Below are 23,447 nucleotides of genomic sequence, written 5' to 3' on the forward strand. Positions count from 1 at the left end.
GGAGCAGCATCTCTAGCACATTCCTCCTGGGAAGCTGAGGGCTGAGAGGTCAGGTGGGGAATGGTGGCTCAGGAGATGCTCCTACGCAGCCCCAGCACGTGCAGCCATCGGAGTAAGGCTCACACCATCTCCTGAGCAACCCTCAGTCCTGTGGCCCACACTTAACCCAGCAACATCTGCAAGGCAGGGCCTGGCTGGGCAGCTTGGGAGCAATCCAGCTGCAGTTATTGTTGTAGAAGAAGTGATAAAGTGCTTTGGAAAATTGTCCATCCTTTCCCTCCTCTCTGACAGTCTGTCTGTGCACATCAGCTCCTGGGCTCTTCCAAAGGAAAGCAGGAGGTCTGGTTGCTGAAACCACCTCCTTTTCAGAGCAAGATCTCAATCCCATGCTAATGGAGTCTTGCCATTGTGGCTCAGACAGGAAGGGAAATTTTCCTGGCTTCCCACATCCCTGCAGAAGCAGGAGAGTGTAATGCACCACAGAGAGCATCTTCCTTAACCCAGAAATCTGGGAAAGTTATCACCAAACAGCAACCTTACTGCTGTGCAGGCAAGTCAGTCCCTTCCTGCACATGTGCTCTAACTGCACTCCCACAGCTCTGCTGGACAGAGCAGCAGAGGAGACTCACCTGAGGGAAGCTGCATGGTTTTCCCATACCCTGCAGCAGAGGACATGGCCTGACCCAGGGCCTGGTTGGAGCCCAGAGGCTGCTGAGAGCTGGAGGATTTCCCTGACACAGCAGCTCTCTGCTTGGATTTGGACTCTTTAGAAGGCTTAGTCCAGACCAGGCTCTCCCCGACCTGCAGGGCAGCTCCCATCTTCTGGGCCACCTCCACCATCTGTTCAAGAAGCACAAAGAGAAGAGCACTGTGAGCAAAAACCCTTCAGAATTCAATAAAGTCAACATCTCCACAAAAAACCCTGAAAAATGAGAGCTGTGCAGAGCTGGCTCTGGCCTCGGTGCTCGGGGGAAACATCTCTGTTAATTCATTCCCTTAATTAAGAGGGAATCTTGTCTTGCTGGGTATTGATTGAAGAACTGAGCTTCAAAGCGCAGCAGCAAAGCGAGCAGCTCTCAGCAGGCGCCTGCTCCGCTCAGAACACCTCATGAGCAGAATTTCTTCCTAACAACTGGACTCAAAGTCAAATCTCCTGATGTGCTGCCAGCCCTGGCGTGGTTCCCCAGCCCCTGCCCCCGGGAAGGACGTACCTCGGGGTCGAAGTCGGGAGCGCTGCTCTCCTTGGCTGCGCTGACCCTCCTCTCCATCTCCTGGTACTGGCTCAGGGCCCCCTCCTTGTCACCCTGGTTGTAGAGCAGCACAGCGTAGTTCAGGTTGATCAGGGGGTTGCACCTGCAGCAGACACACACATTCCCCATGGGAACACTTGTCCTGGCTGGAATAAGGCTCAGGTGTGCCCCAGGAGCAGAGCTGGGGACACCTCAGTGTCTGGCACTGGCAGAGGAGGGGCTGCAGAGCCAGAGTCCTCTGGGAACACGAGTCCCTCATGTTTGGTGACAGACACAGTGCCTCAGCTCAGCAATCTCTCCCCATGTTAGTGATGACATAAATCCCTCCCTCAGGTGCCTCACCCTCTGAACAGCCAGTTCTGTGCCCTTGGGGACCATCCCAGGAGCGTTTCTGGCTCTCCCAGCCCCTGGATCCTGGGACAGGCAGAGCAGTGACAGGGGCTTTCATCACACTGTGAAAGCTGATCTTTCCCCAATTTCCCTCAGACTTTCCCAGCATTCCCAGTCTGTAGGAGAACAGCTTGGCACAGACAAGCAGTGGAACAGACTCCTGCTTTATTGGTTTTATTTTACAACCTAACCCACTGCAGAACATGCTGTTTACATTGAATTTACATTTCAATACCAGAGCACGGCTCTTTACATTTCAATTCCTCACCTCTTCTCTCTCCTTCCCCCAGTAAAACACAGGCATTGTAGGTACTATAACAGACAAGCAGTAGGAAATCCCTATTACAAAGGACCTGACAGGAGACACACCACCTCACACGGGTCCCTGCACACTCCTGCCTCCCTTCCCCAATGAAGATTTCACAAGGCAGAACTGCTCCCTGTACCCTCATTTTCCACAGTATCCATTTCCTTCCCTAGGATACATTCACCCCCAACAGCACCTTCCCATCTGGCCCAGCCAGGGTGGGTGGAGGACTCTGCCTGCCCCCGGTTCCCTGCAGGAGCCCACGGGAGCATCCCTGCACACGGGTCAGGCGGGGATGCTCCGTGCTCCGACAATCAATGTGAGCGAGGGACTGGTGCCCTCTCCTGGAGTGTGGCTGGGATAACTGGAGCCATCCATGGACTGGGGGCCAAGGGAGAGGGACAATGCAGGAGGGAAGGATCCTGCTGGTACTGGGCAGTAAAGAAAGTGTCACCTGCAGGCCCTGACTCTCCGTCCCGGGCGAGGTGACAGCGCTGCAGGGAACACTGTCAGGCAAATCTGATTGCATTTATAGCCATGGCTGCTTCTTTAACTGGGAAACTGGAATAAACCCTCCTCCCTGTCCTTGCCATAACACTGAAGAGATCAGACAGTCCTGGAAACAGCCAGTTTTAAAATTAATTGAACCTTGAGGGGGTATTTCGCCGCCTCTGAGAGCAGAGAAGCGACATGACAGTCAGAGAAAAATCAACGGCTAAATAATCCCAGACAGGGCAGCTGTGAGCAGAACCAGGACTGAGAACACCTTTGCCAAAGGCTTTTCCAAGATGTTTTTCATTCCAGCCCCCAGCATGGCACCCAGGCCACTATAAAAGCATTCCTGGCGATGGAGACCAACACCACACTCCGCATCCCAGCCAAGCAGCTCCGGACACGCCAGCAAAGGAAGCCTGTGGGGACACAGATCCAGCTACACAATAACTGGTTAAAACACACAGGGTGTCAGCTGAACCAGCCTCACACAGCCTGGGTATTCCTTGCAGCAGGCCCCAGCAGTTGGAATTCATTCTTGCTTTGATGAGGGTTTATTTTCCTGGTCAGACCACAGAGATGGAGCATCCCAGGAGTGCCAAATACTTGGGCAAAGCTGGAGAGCCAAATTTCTATTCTTTCCCTTTTTAAGCAAAGCACACAAGCCCTTGACTAAGGAGTCTGAGCAATCTTTCAGGTCCTGTCCTGCCTTGCTGGGCATGGAAGGCTGACTGGGAATAGGATCCTGGAATGGTTTGGATTGGAAGGACCTTAAAGCCCATCTCATTCCACACCCTGCCACAGGCAGGGACACCTTCTCCTAGACCAGGTTGCTCCAAGCCCTGTCCAATCTGGCCTTCAACACTTCCAGGGATGGGGCAGCCACAGCTTCTCTGGCCAACCTGTGCCAGGGCCTCTCCACCCTCACAGGGAAGAATTTCTCCCTCATCTCTGATCTCTCACCACCTCGTGTGGCCCCTGCAGATGGAAAGCACTCCTGGCACTGCTCTGTGCCCAGCACAGACTCTGGGCTCAGAGTGCTGGCTGCTCTAAGTATGCAAATACAGTGAACTGGGGACAGAGACAAAACTATTACTAAATCTGAAATAATTTTGATTTTCTGCCTGAAATGATGAAATACTGTGAAGTTCAGCTTCACATTTCTGAAACCAAATGCTCTGATTTCAAGACCTAGACTGCAAACATAGATATCGTTAACAAAAAGGAGCAAGAACTACCCCCTGCTCTGTTTTATTTGCTTTATACAGAGTTCTTGCCCAGATTCTGCCAGCCAAAATCTTCCCTCTGCCCAATTCATAACAGGCTTTATCCCAAGCATCTCACTGCTCTGCACAGTGCTCAAACTTTAGGTTACAAAATATGTTTCCTCCTATTGAATCTGCTCCACTGTGTATAAATATTCACTGAAAGGAGGGCTGGAATCCAAAGTCATCACCACTGACTCACTAACCAAACAGCAAAACAAAAACCAGCTTTGGGCTGGTGTGAAATAAAATCCCCTTTCATTTTTCAGAGCTGAGTTGAATTAAAAAAAAAAGTTGGTTTAACACTGTTACTTGCACAGGAATAAAAGTGTCTCTCTCTACTGCAAACCATTCTGGGTCAAAGCAGAGCAAGAGGCAAAGGGCATCAGGTGCAGGAAGGCAAAGCCACAGGAGCAAACAAGTGACAGCTCTGGTGAACACTTACTTGTCCAGGGCCACAGCTTGTTCATAGGAACACTTGGCATTCTCAATGTCTTCCAGGTTGGTCAGAGCAACTGCATCAAAGCAAAACACACACACAGGAGTTCATGTTTCACAAGGAGTTCATTTTTAGGGCAATGCTGAATGTCATTCAGTCATAAAATATGTGCCAGCAGGGTTGCCTGGACTGCTGCCAGGATTAACCCTGCTGATCACAGAATCATGGAATGGCCTGGGCTGGAGAGACCCTAAAGCCCATCTCATTCCACCCCCTGCCATGGGCAGGGTCACCTTCCACTAGACCAGTTTGCTCCAAGCCCTGTCCAGTCTGGCCTTGGACACTTGCAGGGATGGAGCAGCCACAGCTTCTCTGGGCAACCTGTGCCAGGGCCCCACCACCCTCTGAGTGAATAATTTCTTCCTAATCTCTAATCTACATCTGCTCTCGATGTCACTTCGGACATGTTTGTCTCATTTCATCCCAAAAATGTCCAGTGCTGTAAATCCAGACCCACTCCTTAGGGAACCCAACCCCAAGCTCACACACCTAAAGTCTTTTTCAATGTTTAATCTGATCTGACTGCAATTCAACCTTCTATTCACCCCAGAGAGAACAGCCTGGGGAAGAGCTTCTTAGTAAAGCCTTCATGCATTATTTCTTTACTTCAGGCCACACTTCTGTGTCTGTAATGCTGCATCCCCCCAGCTGGATCCCTGCTGGAGCTGGACCATCACAAACCTGCCAGGAGCATGTAGAGCTCTCCCATTTTTGGCTGGAAGCTGATGGCAGCACTCAGGAAGTGGAAGGCTGAGGCATATTGCTGCATGGTGAGGTGCACCAGCCCCAGGTTGTACAGGATCTTCCAGTCAAAGGGAGCCAGGTAGTTTGCCCTCTTCAGGCAGCTGATAGCCTGCAAAAACAGGGATAAATGTGCTGTGACAGCCCGGCCAGAACAGACCTCCTGCCTCTGCACCACAGGAGCCTTGTGCTTGCATGAAGCTTGATACAGATGGGAAAAAATGGAAACATGATCCTTACTGCCACATATTTCTTCTTCCCGAAGAAGCACATCCCGATGTTGTTCCAGAGCGGGGGGCTCTCGGGAACGGCGCCGGCCACCACCTTGTACTTGGAGAGGGCGACGTCGAAGTCCCCGTGGGCCTGCATCATGCTGCCAGCAGCCAGGGTGGCCTGGGGGACACCGAGGGACCAGACAGAGCAGAACAGCAAGAGGGCAGAATGATTAAACTAAAACCACCTCGAGAGCAACCGCTGAACTTTTTCAGGGTTTTCTTCCAAGGGCTGCCCCGACCAACAGTGGGGAGAAGATGAGGACTCAGATCTCCCACCAGACAGCAGAACACAGGGTGAAGAAGGGACCTGAGTCTGCTTCTTCCTGCACTACTTTGACCACAACTGTCTCAGAAATGAGATAGTTTGCCCAGGAAAGCTGGAACACATCCCTGGAAGCGTTCAAGGCCAGGTTGGATGGGGCTTGGAGCAACCTGGGCTAGTGGAAGGTGCCCCTGCCCATGGCAGGGGGTGGAACTCACTGATCCTTAACATCCCCTTCACCCAAACTAGTCTGGGATTCTATGATTCTATAAATATTGCAACATGATGAGTGTTAAGGGTATTTTTTGGGGTGACAGAAGTATTTCTTGGAGTCTGAGTCTCTGAGTCTGTGGTTCTGTGGAAAGAATCTATAGACTCTTTTTACCACCAAGCACTGATAGAAATAGTTCTGGTACAAGATAAGTGGGGAGTAAAACATACTCAAGCAAGACATAAGCAGCAAAGCTCTCCTAGTTCACACTGACTGGCTGATACTGCAAATTAGTGGGAATATGCATGGGGACAAAAAAGGAACTGAGTGCAACACACTATATTTAAACCACACCAGTTAAGTCCCTTATAGGATTTCACAGTGACAAGTAAAATTTTTAAGTGTAAAGGTGTTTTCACAATAACTCATGTTTGTCAACCACACATTGCAATACTCTGCACTGTCAACAGGGAAAAAAAGGAGAGAAATGAAGTAACACCCCTAAAAAGGGAAGCAGTTCCACAATCAGGAAGGAAACCTAGATGCCAAGCTCAGCTTTCCAGGCTAGAGCCAAGGGAATATATACAGCAGCTGGAAGCACAGGCAGGGTTATCTGCAGAGAATAACATACTGCAGTAGCACTTGGATCTGTGCTCTGTCCTGAGGAGTCACAGGGACCCAGCACAGCTCTTGGGATTTTTGAAACAATGTCTAGAAGACTTTCCTTCCTAAGTAAATTCCACCCGGATTTGGTGTAATTTTAGATTAAAAACCAAAGGGGTCAATCCCATATTCTGCCTCCTCCCCTTTCCCTATCCCCACACATCCCCAAACTCCCCACCCAGGGAGACATCACAGAAATGTATTTCAGAAAAAGCTTTTTGGACATGACCCTTTCCAGGCTCTCTGAGCCCTGGACAGAGATGGCAGAGCTCTGATACTGGAATTAGCCTTAAGAGGTGTCCCATCATCATTCCCACTCCTCACCTTGTAGTTGCCTGGGTCATAGGTAAGTGCATTTCCAAGGTGTTCAAAAGCCTTCTGGTAATCTCCAGTCTGGGAAAAGAAGTAAATACACATCAGAAATTCAGGAATAAGGGTGGCTGAGAAGGAGAACACATGCTTTGTGAGCAGAATTGCTGGTTCAGTTACATATTCAAGAAAGTGAATTTTACAGTGCTCCCATGGCACACACATGTTCCCGTTTGAGAATTCACAGAACAGATTCTAAAAATTTATTTAGCTGGGCTGGATTCACTGTTCTGACCCAAGCAAAGGCTTCCAAATAGTTTGTGCTCTGACTTTTCCACACAAGAGTGAGCTCTGAGTTGACAGTTCTCTGCTCCTTTATCCCAGAAAAGAGGCTGTGAATTGCTACTCTGCACATCCTGGATTCTCTCACCACAACTTCCTCACTGCTCAGGGCTCTTCTGTTCAGGTAAGAAAGACTTTCTTTGTCTTCCCTTGGACTGCAAGTGTTGGTGGGCCTGACTGTGGCCCTACATGAACACATGACAGGTTAGAGTCACTGAAATCCTATGGATTGGAGCCAGATGAGCTGTAAGGTCCCTTCAAACCAAACCATCCTGTGATTCTGTGTTTTCAACTGATTTCACTGAAACCCCATTTAGTTCCACTCCTGCCATGGGCAGGGACACCTTCCACTAGCCCAGGTTGCTCCAAGCCCTGTCCAACCTGGCCTTCAACACTCCCAGGGATGAGGCAGCCACAGCTGCTCTGGCCAACCTGGGCCAGGGCCTCACCCCCCTCACAGACAACAATTCCTTCCCAATATCCCATCTATCCCTGCCCTCTGGCAGTGGGAAGCCATTCCCCCTTGTGCTGTCCCTCCAGGCCCTTGTCCCAAGTCCCTCTCCAGCTCTCCTGGAGCCCCTTTAGACACTGGAAGGGGCTCTAAGGTCTCCTGGAGCTTCTCTTCTCCAGCTGAACACCCCCAGCTCTCCCAGCCTGGCTCCAGAGCAGAGGGGCTCCAGCTCTTGGATCAGCCCTGTGGCCTCCTCCTTTCAGGCACTGCTGCCTGTCCTTTGCTTGTTCACTCTCTGGGAAGTTTACTTCTGGAACAATCTGCTGGCCCTTCCCATCCATTTCCCAGACCCAGGGATAAGCACTTCTTTGTTATTCAAATCGATTCTGATTTTCCTCTGTGGTGCATTAACACTCACAATTTCATGGCTGCTTTTGTAGGATAACTTGCAAGACTCCTGCTCCAGGAACAAGGTAATGACTAGTCATGTTTTGTTATATTTGGAGGATTTATAACAGAATTAGGGCCGTTGCCAAACACAATTCCTGCTCTGGCTGTGGTCCAGGGAATCAACTTGCTTTTAGCAGCAACAAGAAGATACAGAAAATCAAGCTCCGTCCTGTTAAACTCAGTCTTTAGAGAAACATGTGCAAGTCACGGGGAGGTGGACAGAAATTACCTCTATAAAAAAAACAACATTGTTCTTTTGAAAATAATTAAGTTCATGCAATAGCTAACAGCCTTCAGTACCTGCAGGTACAATAAGCCCAGGGCTGTGAGGAGGTCTGTGTTTTCTGGAGAAAACCTGGAACACAAAAGCCAGAGGGTTGCATTTGCTTATCAGCCCTTCCAGAACAAGGTAAAAGCAGAACATGGAATTACGATGCCACATTACACTTGTACCACTCCAGGAAATTAATTTCACTGTTATTATTAAACACAAATATCAGAACAATTGCCACCATGAGGACTTCCTTTGAACAACACAACACCTCAGCTTCCCAGATGTCCTCTGGGTATCAGTGGGAAGGCAGCAAGGCTCTGTGGGATAGATCTGGACACGTAAAAAGATAACGTGGGTTTGTTAAGCTGCAAAGTGAGTCTGCATCAGTGACCTGGAAATACAAAATGGGATTTTCCATCATCTCCCATAAACCACCCTGTAAATCCATCCATCCTAAGCCTCCCAGGCCACGTAGGACAGGCAGTGCTCAGCATTTCTGATGGATCCTACACACACCCCTTGTCAGACTTTTAATTCACCCTGTAAAAAGATTACAAATAAACAGGATGGAAACAACAACCAAACCCAAAAAGCCTCGCCACAACAGAAGTCAGTTTTCAATTCCCCGCTGCCCAGACTTAGGAAATCTATCTGCACACTCACACTGGCACCTCTAAATCTCAACCACAACAAAACTGCCTGTGCCTGGTGGTGCACAAACATGGAATAACAGATCATGGTGGAGCTGGAAACAGCAAGGAAAATATGAGAGGCAGATGAGAATAAAAAAAAAAAAGGAGAAAAAAACCAGGAGTGAGGAAGAAAGGAGGGCAAGGGAGAAATGGGATAAGATACATAAACCTGGTAAGGTGCTTAGCAAGGATTATTTACGTAATAAACATTCTAGATTAGTCCCAATGCCCACCCAACCCAACCCACTGTCAGAGAGCTGAAGGCAGACCTGTAGGGGAACACTGGAGTAGCTCCTCCAGTGGCTCCTGACATGCTCCTGCTTTTCCTTAGTGTTGGCTACATTTTAAAGCACTGGTAAATCAGATGCTCAGGAACTTCCTAAAACAGGCACTGAGGAGCAGTGATGGGGTGGGATAAACCCCCTGTGCCCCAACCCACCTCCAGTCTGCCCACTCACAGCTTCCCACCACAAACCACTCCGAGGGAAAGCAGCATGTGAGACCCAGCCAAGGATCTGGGACAGACAATCAGGGTTAGATCATTTTGGTAGATAAACCTTTGGGATTGATGAAGTCAGTTTTGGATCAGTTTGCTCCCAGGCATCTCCATCCGTTTGTTATTCCACTCTTTTGGCAGCCCTTCCAGCAGCTCCCTCCCTCCCTGCCACACTGTCAGCAGGAGCAGGACCACAGCTGAGAGCAGAGACAGCTGAAGAGCTTGGAAGTGCCAGCTTTGCTCAGAGACTCTATAATTACCATTAGCTTTTTAATCATGGCCTCAATTCAGATCTGGGACACCAATCAATTTTCTCCTGGCATAGGAGGGGAATGGGCAGATGGAATAAAGGATATTTCTTACTCTACGGCTTTCTTATAGACTTCAATGGCTTTATCCACCTCCCCCTCCAAGAGGTGGATTTTCCCCAGCATCATGTAAGTCAGGTCATGTCTGTTGAGCTCCAGGGCATTGTTGAGCTGGTCTCGTGCCTAAAGACACAAGCAGAGGGAAAAACAAAAACTGGTGAGTGATTACAGAGCCCTCAGTGAAGCAGCAGCCCAAGAGCAATCCCCAGAGCCAGGGAAGAACAGCTCAACCAACACCCCCTGAGACACAGAACACAAAACCCAGCCCAGATAATTGTTGGAACAAGCTCTGCAGCAGCAGCCACGGGCTTTTAGGGGCAGGAAAAGGCAACAGGACGTGCTCCAAGCCAAGCAGGAGGCAATGGCCTCCCAGGGAGGAGAGGAGCAGGGATCTGTTCCAGGATTTGAGCTTGTTTGGTTTGGGGGAAGCTCCGGATTTGTCAGGTGAACGGGTACTTTACAGCCTTTTCTTCCCTAAATGCCCTTCCAGCAGTGAGCATGGACTGCCAAGTGAAAATCCCAGAGATGTGAGCAGGTCCCAGTTTGGAAGGTGTCAGTGCAGACAGCAAATCCCAAGTGTGAACCTACACTCTAGAGCTTTCAGTTTTACAGGGATGTCTCAAACAGGGAATGCAGCTGGGGTTTGCTGCAAGGGCCACAGCACCCCACCAGGAAGAGCAGCAGGGCCACACTGGAAACAAAAAGGTTCTAAATGCTGGTTTGTCCCTTACAAACCGGATCAGAGGCAGCTCAGTGCTCACCCCCAGCACTCAGGGGATGGTTAAGTGAGGAGCATGCTCAGACTGGGAATATAACTCCATTTCAGCTTCCAAGAAGTCCTTTGTCAGCTCCAAAGCTAATGCAGTCAGTGCTGCCCACACTGCAGCTGTGCTCTTCTGTGACTTCTGCTCCAGGCTTGGGGCAAAGGGAGCTTCAGACACAGGAGCAAACCCCTTCCATGGAGGAAAAAAGGTGCCTGTTGCACCTCCAGCAAACCAAGCCCAAAACTCTTCCCTCTGAATCCTGCCAGACCCCAGGGGCAGCAGGTTTCCTTTGGGAACTCTCCTCATGAGGTGGAGCAGTTTGAGCTGGGGAAATGGTTTGGGGCTTTACCACCACACTTCTTGCTTCAGGAGGATGGATCTGGATTGCTGCTCCCACAAAGCCAGCACTGTTCATGGGTCTGGCTCTAAAAGGCTCAGAGCCAGAAGCAGCTCTTGTTGGAGCACAGCTGGTTTTCTGTCTAGTTTGAGGTTTCTCAAACATTCCGTTTAAAACCAGAAATGCTCCCTGAAAAATCCTGAATTTCAGAAAAAGCCTCCTGCTCTTCCACAGGCTCCCTTTATCCAACCCCACTGACTTGGAGCTGACTCAAAGTAACTCAACAGACAAATGGGAACAGAGACAGCTCACAAACCTTTGATCCCAGAAACAAACGTTGAAGTAAAAAACTTCCTTCATACCTATGGCTGCAAATGACCCACTCCAAGCTACCAAAGACTGTGAGATTTCTGGGATGCTTCCTGCTTCCCATTGGCATTACCTTGTTGAAGTGTTTCAGGTACATGTAGCACACACCCAGGTTGTGGCTGATCTCCTGTTTGAAAAAAGAACAAAACCAAATCAGCACAAGGTGTGAAATACAGAACCTGACAGCAGTAACAGCACTGACCTGGATCACACACCCCTGTGCCTGCCCACACCCTTCTTGCTCTGCAGAGCAAGTAAACCTATAAATTCAAGTTCAGGCACCTACAGAGAATAAATGGGATTGTACACAAAAGATCACAGTCCACTGAGACAAAAACCAGAGAGACAAATCTCTCTTCAGAGGGATGAGAAATTCCTCTTCAGAGAACAAAGAGCACAGACTGGTTTCTTCCCCATGATGTCACTCTCTCAGACTAGGGATGTTGCCCTTATGGGTGGCTCTCAGTCCAGCTGTACATCATTAGGATATGCACAATGCCCAACCCAGCTGGACTAAACTGGAAGATGTGCCTAGAAATTAGGCAAATCAGAAGTTGAGCACCAGAAGGGCTGATATCCCTCTGGCATCCCAAACAATTCTGCACAGGGTAGGAAGATCCCTTAGGGATCCTAAACACTCTGGTGACACTGCAGGGACTGCCCATGCCTCTCATTCCTCACCCACAGTTTAACAGAAAAGCACCTGGCACCTTCCCCATCCCAGCACATCTTGGGGAGCTGAAAAGCAAGGCCCCCATTCCTTGTTTCTATCCTGGTGAGCATTTCACTGCTTCACCAGCTCAGACAGCCTTGACCTTCCACAGGAAACTCTCTTATTTCCCCATTAACCCCCCTGGAATGGTGTTTTCCTCCACACAGCCTCTCCAGCTGTGTAAGACAGTACTGAGCAATGACTGCTGGTTGCTGCAGCTTGCAGAACAAGGGAAGAGCACAGCCTGGCTCTCCTTCCAGTGCTGAGCCAGGAATGGGGAATAACTCATCAAAATCCCCACTGACATCTGCCTGCTGGGTTGTAAATAGGGTTACAGGATGCCAAGCACTGCAAGGAGCTTGGTGAGCTAAGGGAATGCAAGCAGGAAAAAGACCCAGAGCATAAAAGGTTTCTGAGTCGTCTGGCACAGGGTGAGTTGAAAAAAAACCAAAGATATCCCTGTATCCTGAATATTACACGTACTGAGCAACAAATAGATGAGCTCACATATTGCAAGCCCATCTTAGAAACACTCCTGCAGGCAAAACAGTCACCTGCAAAAGGCCCTCTCACCCAGTGTCACACCTTTCCCTTTGCAACTGCTCTTCCTTCTCTGTCTTATTATATAGGAGGGCTAATTTAATCATGGCTGCTGTATTTTCAATCATGTTCTGCATCACAAAAGCTTTCCCAATTACTCAAGCGAGTTTTAACAACTGAGGGTTTGGAAACACTTCCCAAACTGCCCTTAACATCCAGCTCTGGTTACGTTCAAACTGATATCTGTAAAGCTCAAACTCATTGCTCAATTCTCCGTGGCCCAAGAGGAGGTGTGGGGCTTTGCAGGTGGAATGGTGCCTGGCTCCTGTGAGCCAAACCAGGCTCAGAGCACAGGCAGTGTGAGCTCACCTTGCCTTGGGACAAGTTTGCAGCTCCTACAACAATCTGCAGCTCACTGGACACTCACCCAGTCCTTCTCATCCAGTTTAGATGCTTCATTGTACACTTCAATGGCTGCCTTGTGCTTCCCCAGGAGAAACCTGCAAAAAGGATTTCAATTCTTATGTTTTCCTTGCTTTCAGACCCTGCTGTGCAACCACTGTCACCTTTGCCAGTGAGAAATGATGCTATTTGCTGGTTCTCCAGAGAGCTGCAGGAGAAGTTTAAAATCTCAGCAATCTCAGCACTGCTCCCTCTCAGGGCCAAGGTCACCCATCCTGACATTACTGGAGATGCAAGGAATGAATTCCCAGACTCTGCAGCCTGCCTTTGTCTCCAAGGAAAGGGACATGTGACCTAACAGAACATTCAGAGACAGAAGGGGGTCTGTAGGGCAAGTTTGCCCAGCTCAGGTCAGCACCTGTGGCTGTGAACTAGAAATCAGTGTCACCTCTCTGCTTAAAGCCCAAAGAAGAAGAAAACACAAAATCAGCCAGGCAGATAAGAGGGATTCTGCTTAAAGAACAACCCACGCTTCTGGGAGCCAACCCAAGTGTAGATAAGGAGGAAACATGTCTGGAATTAAGCAGCCTGGAAGAAAAACAAAACAGGGAAGGTCCTGGGTGGCACATCAAAGAGAAACAATAAAACACCACTCACAGGGATCGTGCCACCTGCTTGAGGTTGTCAGCGCTCCGTGGGTTCAGAATGGAACATGTCTGGAAAAGTTCAAGAGATTCTTGAATCTTCCCCTCCAAGCGAAATATCAAAGCTGTAAGACAACACAGAGCAGGCAAATTAGTGCATTATCTGCAGGGAAAACGTCCCTCTGACAGCAGGGAAAGAAGGGGGGATATGGATGTATTTTAGCAATGCTCCTTTGGTCCTTCCCCCTCCTGCAGCACTCCAAGGAGATGTGTCTGAGGGCAGAATGACAACACAGGCAAAGGACTCTGCCTGCCTGCAGAAATCTGGGGGGCAGAATAAAGGCTTGAAGCTTCAAACCCTGGGCAATTCCTTGTACAGATGCAGTCTGGATTTCTCCCCTCCCCAGATTCTACAGTGTGTCTTTGGCCAGCAAATCTCTGCTGTCCTCCCCACCACAGCACTTGGAATTGGAATGCCACGTTTTGGGGGACGTTTTTTAGGGGACAGAGGGCAGGGCAGGAAGAGGAATTCCATCCTTAGAAGCAACAGTGAGACAACAATCACCTGAGGGGGGGATCTCTAAGAGAAAACATACAACTGTAACCCAGCCAAACACACCCCAAGGCACTGAAGGGCAAGAGCTCACAGTCCAAGGAGGAATCAGTGACAGAGAAAACAGAAAACCTAATCTGCCCATTTCATGGGAAAATCCCCAACTCCAAAACTAGATGGAGCAAGCAGGGGAAAAAAACCCAGATATCTTTTACTCAACAATTTTATGTGTTTCCCTCACCTGTTCCCCTTCTCACTGTTCACTCCATCTCAAATCAGGGGGGCCTTACTTCAGCAAAATGAACTTCTGGACGTACCTTGGACGTAGACAGCGTATTCACAGAGCCCTTGGGACTCCTGGAGCTGCTCCTTGATGACAGCCTGGAAGGACAGGAGTTGTAAACTTGCAGCATTTTAACAGAGATTTGACTTCAGTCACAGAAACCACAACCCCACCTGTAATAAGGGCACTGGACTGGGACTGGGCCAACCCCAGGGTGCCCAGGAGAACACTGTGCCAGGAATACTGTGGCCCTCTCAGTATTCCTCTGTTCATTCCTATTCCCAAAGGTAATTAGATACTCCCTGGGGAAAATGCCACAAGGCATGTCTGGAAGCATCCTCTGCTGATAAGGGTATCTGCTCCAGGCCATTTGTGAAGAAATAAATTGAATTGGAGCAACTGCAGCTGAGTCAATGAAAGCCAAATGAACAAATGAGGAGTGCAGGGGGGAAACAACCTGATGGAAATGTAAATTCCTGCTGGCTGCATCCATGCAGCAGCCAGTCTGGGGTGAGGGTGCAGTTTGGACATAATCCATAGTCACAGGTGCCCTGAAATTATAAAACTGGTCAAAAAGAGTGACTTTTGGGAGGATGAACACTCTGGGGAGGAACTAAAGGCATCACTTCTGCTCTGAGACTCCACTTTTGTGCAGAAGTGGAGGAGATACAGGGAGGGAAGAATAATTCCTGTGTGAGCAGTAACATGGTGCTCATCTGGCACTCCAGATGTGTGTGGGCAGTCCCAGCATCCCCTGCCTCCCAGAGGGATGTAAGTGAAGGACCTGAAAACCAAACCTCAAATCCAGCACATGGAAGGAAAACTGTTACTGGGAAAGTTATTACTGAGAATCCTCACTTGGAAAAAGAGAGGAAGGAAAAGGAAGAACAAACCCGGGCCGCTCTTCCCTCACCTGCATCTGCTAATTTATCTACATAATTTACAAAGTGCACTATTATAGAACTCAGAAATAACCACACATCTCAATTTGGATACTCTGTATTGCTCCATCTGCATAAACCCAGATTCTCAGAGCAAGAGAGGGCAACAGAGAGCTATCTTTTACAGAGATCTGATTAATTCTATAAAACCTAAAAAATCCTACAGCAAAAGGCCTTGAGATGAGAAATATGATCTGTAATCTCAGCTTTCCCCCCCCCCCCAGTTTATTTAAGCCACAGGCAGAATTTAGACACACTGGCAGGAGACCAACCAGTCCCTGTGTGATCCCAGGGGATGCTGCAGCCACAGGCTCTGTTTGCACCTTGCTGGAGTGGCCCTGAGAGGGTTAAAATCAGTTCAGTGCCTTCACAGGGGAGTTGATGTTGGTAAATAAACAGCTTTTAATGGCCTTCTTGAGCACTGAAAAATAGGAAAGCTTTTAAAACCACTTTAGAGAGGGAGCGTTTCAAAGCACTGAGTGAGAGAGACTAAAATTATTTAGCACCACAGGTCACTTGTTTCTTAACTGAGTCTAAAAAGAAATCTAATGGATTTTAACAAGTGCCCAAACTATGCTGTAACCAAGGAGTTCACAGCAATTTAGGCCTTGGGGGACACTGCCAATACCTCTTTTGGTTTTGAAGGCATCAGCCCCAGGTAGCAAGTTTGGGAATGTCTCTTCTTATCACATCTAAGGGCATCCAGGTTGGATCTGTAACCCCAGGTAACAGCAGGGGGGGAGACAGACACACACACACCCCCACACCCGGGGGCAGCTCAACCCTCCTAGAGCTGAATCACCTCTGGAGGTGCCTCTCCCTCCCCAGGGACTGATGAACCATCCTGGCATGCTGAGGTTCCTGTCTTTGGGACAAACCCAGCCCTCTGAGCACACACCCCTCACATCCAGGTGACAGAACCTGCTGTGGTCTGGTGCCAAACTCCTCCAACCTTGCTGCAGAAACCCTGGTTTGTGAGCTCTGAGGAAAAGCTGTGCTGCCTTCTCCTTGGCCAGCAAAGCTGGCCTGCCAAGCAGAGGAGTATTTATGAGCTGCCTTCTCTCAATCTTTCCCCCCCTATTTTCCTTGCTTCCCTGACCGATGAAGACATGCAGAAGTCGGTGTTGTCATTATATCATCCACTTGTTATGTCCTCTGGTTTCCTGAGCTGCACATACTTTTCTTTTCTGTACTCAGTGACTCTATGAACAGTCAACTTACACCAAAATAATCCAGCCAGATAACAAAAAAGGGAAACAATTTTCTGTTTAGAGGACTAGTCCAACTTTTGTTTATATCTGTTCAATCCAACCCTCTGGCTCCTTTAATTAAGAGCAAAATGCATTTCCTCAGCCTGTCCCTTTCCTGAGCACCCCCAGGAGCTCTCCAGCAGAGGGAGAAGTCCTGACCAAACTGGTGTTTCAGAAGACAAAAAGTCTTTTCAGACCTTCTTTGTACATGACAGAATCTGAATGTGAATTCATTTCCCTCCTCCTGCCTGGTGCTGCATCATCTTCATGTCTTTCTCTTGGAATCATGGAATGGTTTGGGTTGGAAGAGACCTTAAAGCTCCACTCATTCCACCCTCTGCCATGGGCAGGGACACCTTCCACTAGACCAGGTTGCTCCAACCCCCATCCAGCCTGGTCTTCATCATCTTCCATAGCTCAGATTCATTTTATCAGGAAAACACACTGTTTAATAATAATTTGCCATTTCCTTAGTCGATGTACCATTATAATCCCAAACAAACAACCACTTCCAAACCCAAGAGGAATTAAAGGGTGCAATGGATCATGTGTAAAATGAAAGAATTTTGCCCAAGGGTCAGCAGGATATTTTTTATTTACACTTGGTGGTAACATTTCCCTCAATTGGAGTGTTTTTCAAGCATCTCTGTAGTACCATCCAGAGACCTGTGCTGTGGAACTGAGTTATTATCAGCTTGGAAAACCCCATCCATCACTTGGAACAAGAGAGGTTTGCAGTTTTTTCAATTTCTCCACTCCTAAAGACACCCTGAGCTCACAGATTGCTCCAGAGAGCTGCACACACGAATCCTGAAGGCAGCCAAGGATTTGAGAACATTGGAGTAATTTTACTTATATTTTCTCTTGGTCCCCTTATTCCAAAAGAAATAAGGAAAGAGGATGCTTTGAAAACTGTCAAGAAAACTATTATTTTATAACACCAGTAAAACAATTCCCCAGGGAAGTCCCAGAGGCAGCTCTTACCTTGCACTCCTCGTAGTCCCTGCGGACGTAGAGCAGGTAAATCAGCCAGTTTTTCCTCTCCAGGATCGGCAGCTCCGGTGCTGAACATGTAAAACATCCACAGAACACAGGGAATCAGCAGAGAACCTGGGAGAGAGATTCCCAACCACCCCAGCTGCCAGCACGAGGCAACTAATTGCAGAAGTGCCATTGCAGCGGGTGGTGCAGTCAGTGATTTCGCTGGAAGGCTGGAATGTGGAAATCCAACCAGGGTCTGGGTTTATTTTACTTCTCAAACTGGTGCAGAAAATGCCTTGTTCAGGACAGACACTAAATAAAAGCTCTTAGCAGAAAGCTTCCACCAGGTCTAGTGGAAGGTGTCCCTGCCCATGGCAGGGAGTGGGAACGTGATGGGATTTAAGGTCCCAACCCAAACCAGCCTGGGATTCTAAAAGGCCTGAGGCATCAGCTCCTTCTGGAGCAGATCCTGGAGCAAACAGCTCCAAGCACCGACCACGCACACATTTTAATTCAACAGCAATGCACACATTTTAATTCAACAGTATTGGATTTTTTCAGATATGCAAGAAGCAGCGTGGAGGAAATGAGTTGGACTCACTTCTTGAAACTGGGGCAGAAGAATCAAAGGTCTTTAGAATAAATTTCTGGGAGTGAACGAGCAGGAAACGGGCGACACATACAAAAGGAGACGTGGGAGATGCTGCCGGTCTGAAGGTGTGAATAATTTAAAGGGGTCAAACTCAGTTCTTTGAAACTGTGAAGGGACTATGAAAAATGATAGATGTGAGCTCCTGTGAAGCTCCTGGCACAAACACGGGTCTGATGCAGTGGAGGAGGGAGCCTCGTGCTCCAGCACTCGAGCTGGCAGCAGTAATTATGGCCCATCACGGAGGGATGTTGCTTAGCGATCCCCACGCTGGGCTTACACGTTTAACGCGCTGCTCTGCATTTCATTAGGGCTGCGAACGCATCGCCGGGCCCGGTGTCTCCGGTTCAGGGGCGGCGGAGCGGTAACCATGGCAACCGGCCCAAAAGCTCCCTCGGCGAGGCAACATCGTGACACAAGCGCGGAAGCAAAGCAGGGAGAGGGCTGGGGGGACACGGCACCGGGACACCTGATCCCAACACAGGCTCCAGGAACCCAGAGAAGCTGGGATTTGGGGTGGTCAGGTGGGAGGAAGAAGAAACTCTGCAGCTGGAAGGGCTGGATCGAGTAGGGAGACATTATCGGTGCCGAGTGTTATCTTGTGGAAAGGCCGGGCTTTAATCGCCTCTCACACACACCAGGCTCTCCCCCACAACCAAACCAAGCCCAGTATCACTGAGGGCTCCTAAAACCAACTTGGAGAACATTTTGTAAAGCTTTTCTCGTTTTCTTGTATTTATTTCCTAAATTCCAGGATGTCGAGTGAGATGTATATTAGAGCCGAGATTTCAGTGTGCACACCAGCAATCTGAGGTCAAATACCTTCTAACGGAGGTTCAACTACCCTAAAGCAAATAGAAAACTCACAGTCCAAACAAAAAAGTAATCCAAACAAACACAAAAGTAATCCAAACAAAGAAGTAATCCAAACAAAAGAGCAATCCAAACAAGAGAGTAGTGCAAACATGCTAAGCTTACAGAAAAATACACAGATCAGGGATCCAAACGTTCCCAAACTCTGCTCCACTGTCGAATATCCAGATTTTTGTAAGTAAGGCATTTTAATATGTGTGTTCACAGATCAGGTTAATTGATTTCCAATGACTTTATGCCTTGCATTTGTCCTTCTGAGAGTGAAACCATGAAGAGAAGAGTCCAGAGGCTGCCCAAACAGCTACAGATGAGTTGAAACCCCACTAGTTCACCAAACCCTGGAGTGCTGCTGCTCTGAAGCCCATTGAGGGGCTCCCTAATTAATGAACACATTGTAGTGACCTCCCTGGTAAGTTGTTATGGGTGCCAGGGTTTGACAGAACTTTCTTTTCCGAGGAACAAGGCACTTGGGGATGCTGGAAATGCACTGCCCCATCCCTGGAGGTGTCCAAGGCCAGGCTGGACGGGGTTTGGAGCAACCTGGGATAGTGGGAGGTGTCCCTGCCCTTGGCAGGAGATGGAACTGGAAGGGCTTTAAGGTCCCTTCCAACCCAAAACCCATTTTTATGGAAGCAGCTGGACTTGTGTGCCCTTCCTGCCTGGCATCTCCTGGTGCCAGTATCGGATGTAAACCATCAAACCTGGCACACCTGGGCACTGCCCACCTTCTCTAAGCATGGCTTTAGGGGCAAACACTGCAAACCCTATTTAACCACAGACACTCCACTAACAATCCAAACTAAAGTATCCATCAAGGACTTTGTGCCTACTGATGCAGCTTCAAATTAGAAAATCCTGCAACTGTCTGAAATAGGGAATAACCAGAAGACCCTCCAGATATACCCTAGGGTTTCCCAAGCATCTGTAACCCACACCTTACTGGGAGGTTAAAAAGCACCATTAAAGGTTAAAACATGTACCAATGTTTAGGGCTGAGCTAAGAGGACAGAGAGTGGATGGAAGATTGGTTGTTCAATTCCTGAAGGACAGAGTTTTTTCACACTTACAAGACAAGAGGGATGTTATACTCCACTCCCACACCACAGAAATGCCTGCTGGGAACAGGGAGGGGAAGGAGCCAGTGAGAGGGGTAAAATCCAAGGAGTAGCCTAAAAGTGCTGGGATGGAGAGAAAACAGAAATCAAGACCCACCACCAGACCCAGGAGTGAACAACGTTCACATCTGTGCAGATAAACCAGCTTTGCTTCCCCCAGTGATACTGTGAGCTGAGGATACCTGTGGAATTGGGAAAACATGTGGTGTTTTTATGCTCCTAAAACTCATTTGGAAACAGCAACAAACCTGACTGAAGGGGATATGTACCTCCTTTTTTCTTTTCTTTCTCCCCAAGACAAGCAAATTGAAAACAGGCAAACAGTTCTAATGATTTTCAAAACAGGTGTCTATATTGGTCATTTAAATTTGACCCAGGAACATATCTGATCCCCAAAAAATGGCTGTGGGAAGTAAAGGTTTATTACCAGGCTCTTTAATCTATTGAGATGCAGAAAGAATTAATGGGAATTATTGATACACCTTTCCAGAGCCACAACCCCCTGCCTGCATTTCTGATTTCCCACAGTGGGATACCTGCTCCTGGGGCATTTACCTCCCTCAGGTTTGCTGCTCCAGCCTGCTGAGAAGGGCTGTCCCAGTGCAGTGGGTCACTGCATTTTCCTGAGGAAAAGGGAAATACAAATCCTTATCTATTTGAGACTCTGGCTCCAGAGAAAGGGAATAAAACACCTTCCTCAACTCATGGACCTCCAGGAGTTTTTCCTACGTCAGTGCTGGATAAAGACACACTTTCCTTTGTCCCCTCTGGCAGAGCCCTCACAGTAACCCAGGCACTGCAGGGACACAGGTTAGAAAATGGCAGTTTAGCTCATTCTAGCAGTGAAGAAACAAAAAGCCATCATTTTCTGTAAATCAATCTGCCCAAGGGCCAGTGCAGGAAAACATAATTAATCCAAAAAAATTGGTATCTACAACGAAAAGAATTTATAACTTGCATCACTGTCTTCTGGCCTCTCTTTTGTGGGATTACAAAAGTCCTGTGCCAGGGAGTCAGGCACCAAATGTATGATTAAATACCTCTGAAGTGTGTTTTGATTGAATTCCAAAGGGAATCCATGTGATCCCCCACCTTCTCCCTGGCCAGTGATTGATGGCAGGAGCCACTTCCAGCACTGTGATTTTTCTTCCTGACAATGCTCCTTTAAGGGAGCCACTGGAGCAGAAACCCCGACAGAATTGGGTGAGATCATCAGGTTTGTATCTGTGCTGCTCTATCATCACTCTTCCCTTTATTCATCCTCTTATAGATTTTCTCAAAGGACTGAAAAAAATAATAATGGGAGTTATTCCTTTTTGTGTAAACCTCCCTAGGAAATTATTTTGTGCTTGTATCTTCATATTGGGTAATTACAGCTTAGAGATGAACTATCAAACAGTGGGGTTTAGATTTAATAAAAGGGCTTTAAAATTGCTGTAAAGAGAGGAGGGAGGAAAAAAATCCACTGAAGGCTCTTATCAGATTTCGTGGGGGAAAAATTATTGTTAAAGCACCAGCACAGAGAAGGGGCTCAAGAACATGTTTTAGTCTCATCATAATAAAAAAAATCAGATCAGGGCCCAGCCCTCCTTCCACCCTGGGTTATTGGAAAGGGTCTCAGTCCCACTTCACTCCCAGTTCACTCCAGCTTTGAACCCAACCTGCAGCAACCTGAGCAAGAGCAGCAAGAAGAGCCTGAAGGAGCAGCACAGGGGCAAAAGACTCAAGAAGACACAAAAAGAACCAGTTATCAACCAAAATCCACAGTAACATATCATAACATATGGCACAGGGAGAGGACAGAAGAGCTTCAGAAAAATAATTAAATATAAGTGTTTGTAATTTTTCTTTACCCTGCAGTAGCCTCACGAGCCACAGTCTGGATCCATCGTGGTGGGTACCACATCCAGGGGAAAGGTTATCCAAAAGGACTCAACTGTCCCTTTCCAAGTTCTAATGCAAAATTCCATGTTGTAAAACAGCACCAAGCACAGAGGTATTTTCAAAACTAATGAACACAGAGGCAATGCCTCAAGTCTCTATTTTGCTGTTGGGGGAGCTGCACCAAAGAAGAATCTGGTAAAGACCATCTTAGAATCCCAGAATGGGTTGGGTTGGAAGGGACCTTAAAGCTCATCTCGTTCCACCCCCTGCCCTGGGCAGGGACACCTTCCACCAGCCCAAGTTGCTCCAAGCCCTGTCCAGCCTGGCCTTGGACACTTGCAGGGATGGGGCAGCCACAGCTTCTCTGGGCAACCTGTGCCAGGACCTCTCCACCCTCACAAGGAAGAATTTTTTCCTAATATCCAATCCAAACCTGCCCTCTGTCAGTTTGGAACCATTCCATCTTGCTCCAGAGAAGCCCCAGCGGGAAGCTTGGCGGTGGTGAAGGCAGGAGGGATGGAGGTGATCAGCTCCCACCCTTAGGCAAGGCTTGTCCCAGCCCACAGCACCTGCACTGGGTTGGAGATTCATTCCCCATTTTCAAGTAATTCGGGTCATTGGCTTCTCAGCAAACTCCCAACAGCAGGAAGACAACCCACTCGTCCCTGCAGCATCCACAGCTGAGAGGCAGCCCATGGAATTCCCTCTGGACTGACCCCCACCCCATCCCTCATTCCCAGCCCAGCTCCCCGTGGATGTGTGCTGACACTACTGCCAGGGTTGCCATCGTTTCCACTCCCAGGGCAGAGCTGTGGTTGCAGCCCACAATGAAGCTCTGTGCTCTCACATCCATGTTAACTAAACCTGGCTGGGGGGGATGAGCCCAGCTGTGCACAGCTCCTCTTTGCCTCCAGCTTCGCCAGCTGCCAACGCCGGGAATTACGGTACCGTGAGGAAATCAGGGACAGGGAGGGGATGAGCATCTTCTGAACAAAAACAACATCAGAATAATAAGGCACAAGCTCAAATGGCTTCTACAGAACAGCTCAGTGCTGCCAGGGAATTGTATTTTCCAGAATAAGGTATGAAAACGGACAGAAAGCATTTTTTTAAGCTCTAATATCAATCTTTTTATCGAGATTTAAAACTAACAGACTGCCTTGGTGTGAGAGGAGCAGCCTACAAATTCCTAGCACAGCCAAATTTAACAAGAAATCCTCTTCCTTCCTCACACTCTTTCACTGAGACCGTGGCATTATAAATACATCAGAGCTTGGAAAGAAGCACAGGAACGCTGCTCTTCCTACGCCCAGCTCCATCCTTGAAAATGGAGCTGTAATGTATTCAGAACTGGGGAATAATGAAAAACAACCCCAAAACCAGCCCCCAGAGGAGGCTCTGGGAGCTGCATTT

At 48.4% G+C, this 23,447-nt stretch overlaps 1 protein-coding gene across 2 annotated transcripts in view; it reads right to left on the minus strand.

The window, feature by feature from the left end:
• The window catches only part of BBS4 (Bardet-Biedl syndrome 4), a 35,597-nt gene that overhangs the window by 2,317 nt on the left and 9,833 nt on the right, over positions 1 to 23,447 (minus strand). Inside the window, exons 3-15 of one of the 2 annotated variants that reach the window (XM_064668586.1) lie at positions 17,517 to 17,596; positions 14,376 to 14,439; positions 13,519 to 13,630; positions 12,887 to 12,959; positions 11,281 to 11,334; positions 9,733 to 9,860; positions 8,208 to 8,262; positions 6,680 to 6,748; positions 5,185 to 5,337; positions 4,885 to 5,056; positions 4,150 to 4,219; positions 1,212 to 1,353; positions 630 to 840 (exon numbers count right to left, since the gene is read on the minus strand). In XM_064668586.1, the coding sequence (XP_064524656.1) occupies positions 630 to 840; positions 1,212 to 1,353; positions 4,150 to 4,219; positions 4,885 to 5,056; positions 5,185 to 5,337; positions 6,680 to 6,748; positions 8,208 to 8,262; positions 9,733 to 9,860; positions 11,281 to 11,334; positions 12,887 to 12,959; positions 13,519 to 13,630; positions 14,376 to 14,439; positions 17,517 to 17,596 (1,383 nt within the window). Of the gene's footprint in view, positions 1 to 629; positions 841 to 1,211; positions 1,354 to 4,149; positions 4,220 to 4,884; positions 5,057 to 5,184; positions 5,338 to 6,679; positions 6,749 to 8,207; positions 8,263 to 9,732; positions 9,861 to 11,280; positions 11,335 to 12,886; positions 12,960 to 13,518; positions 13,631 to 14,375; positions 14,440 to 17,516; positions 17,597 to 23,447 lie in introns of those variants that run through there. The other variant, XM_064668587.1, reaches the window with a different exon arrangement.

Source organism: Pseudopipra pipra, chromosome 12, assembly GCF_036250125.1.
Source record: "Pseudopipra pipra isolate bDixPip1 chromosome 12, bDixPip1.hap1, whole genome shotgun sequence".
In the NCBI taxonomy this organism is placed as follows: domain Eukaryota; kingdom Metazoa; phylum Chordata; class Aves; order Passeriformes; family Pipridae; genus Pseudopipra; species Pseudopipra pipra.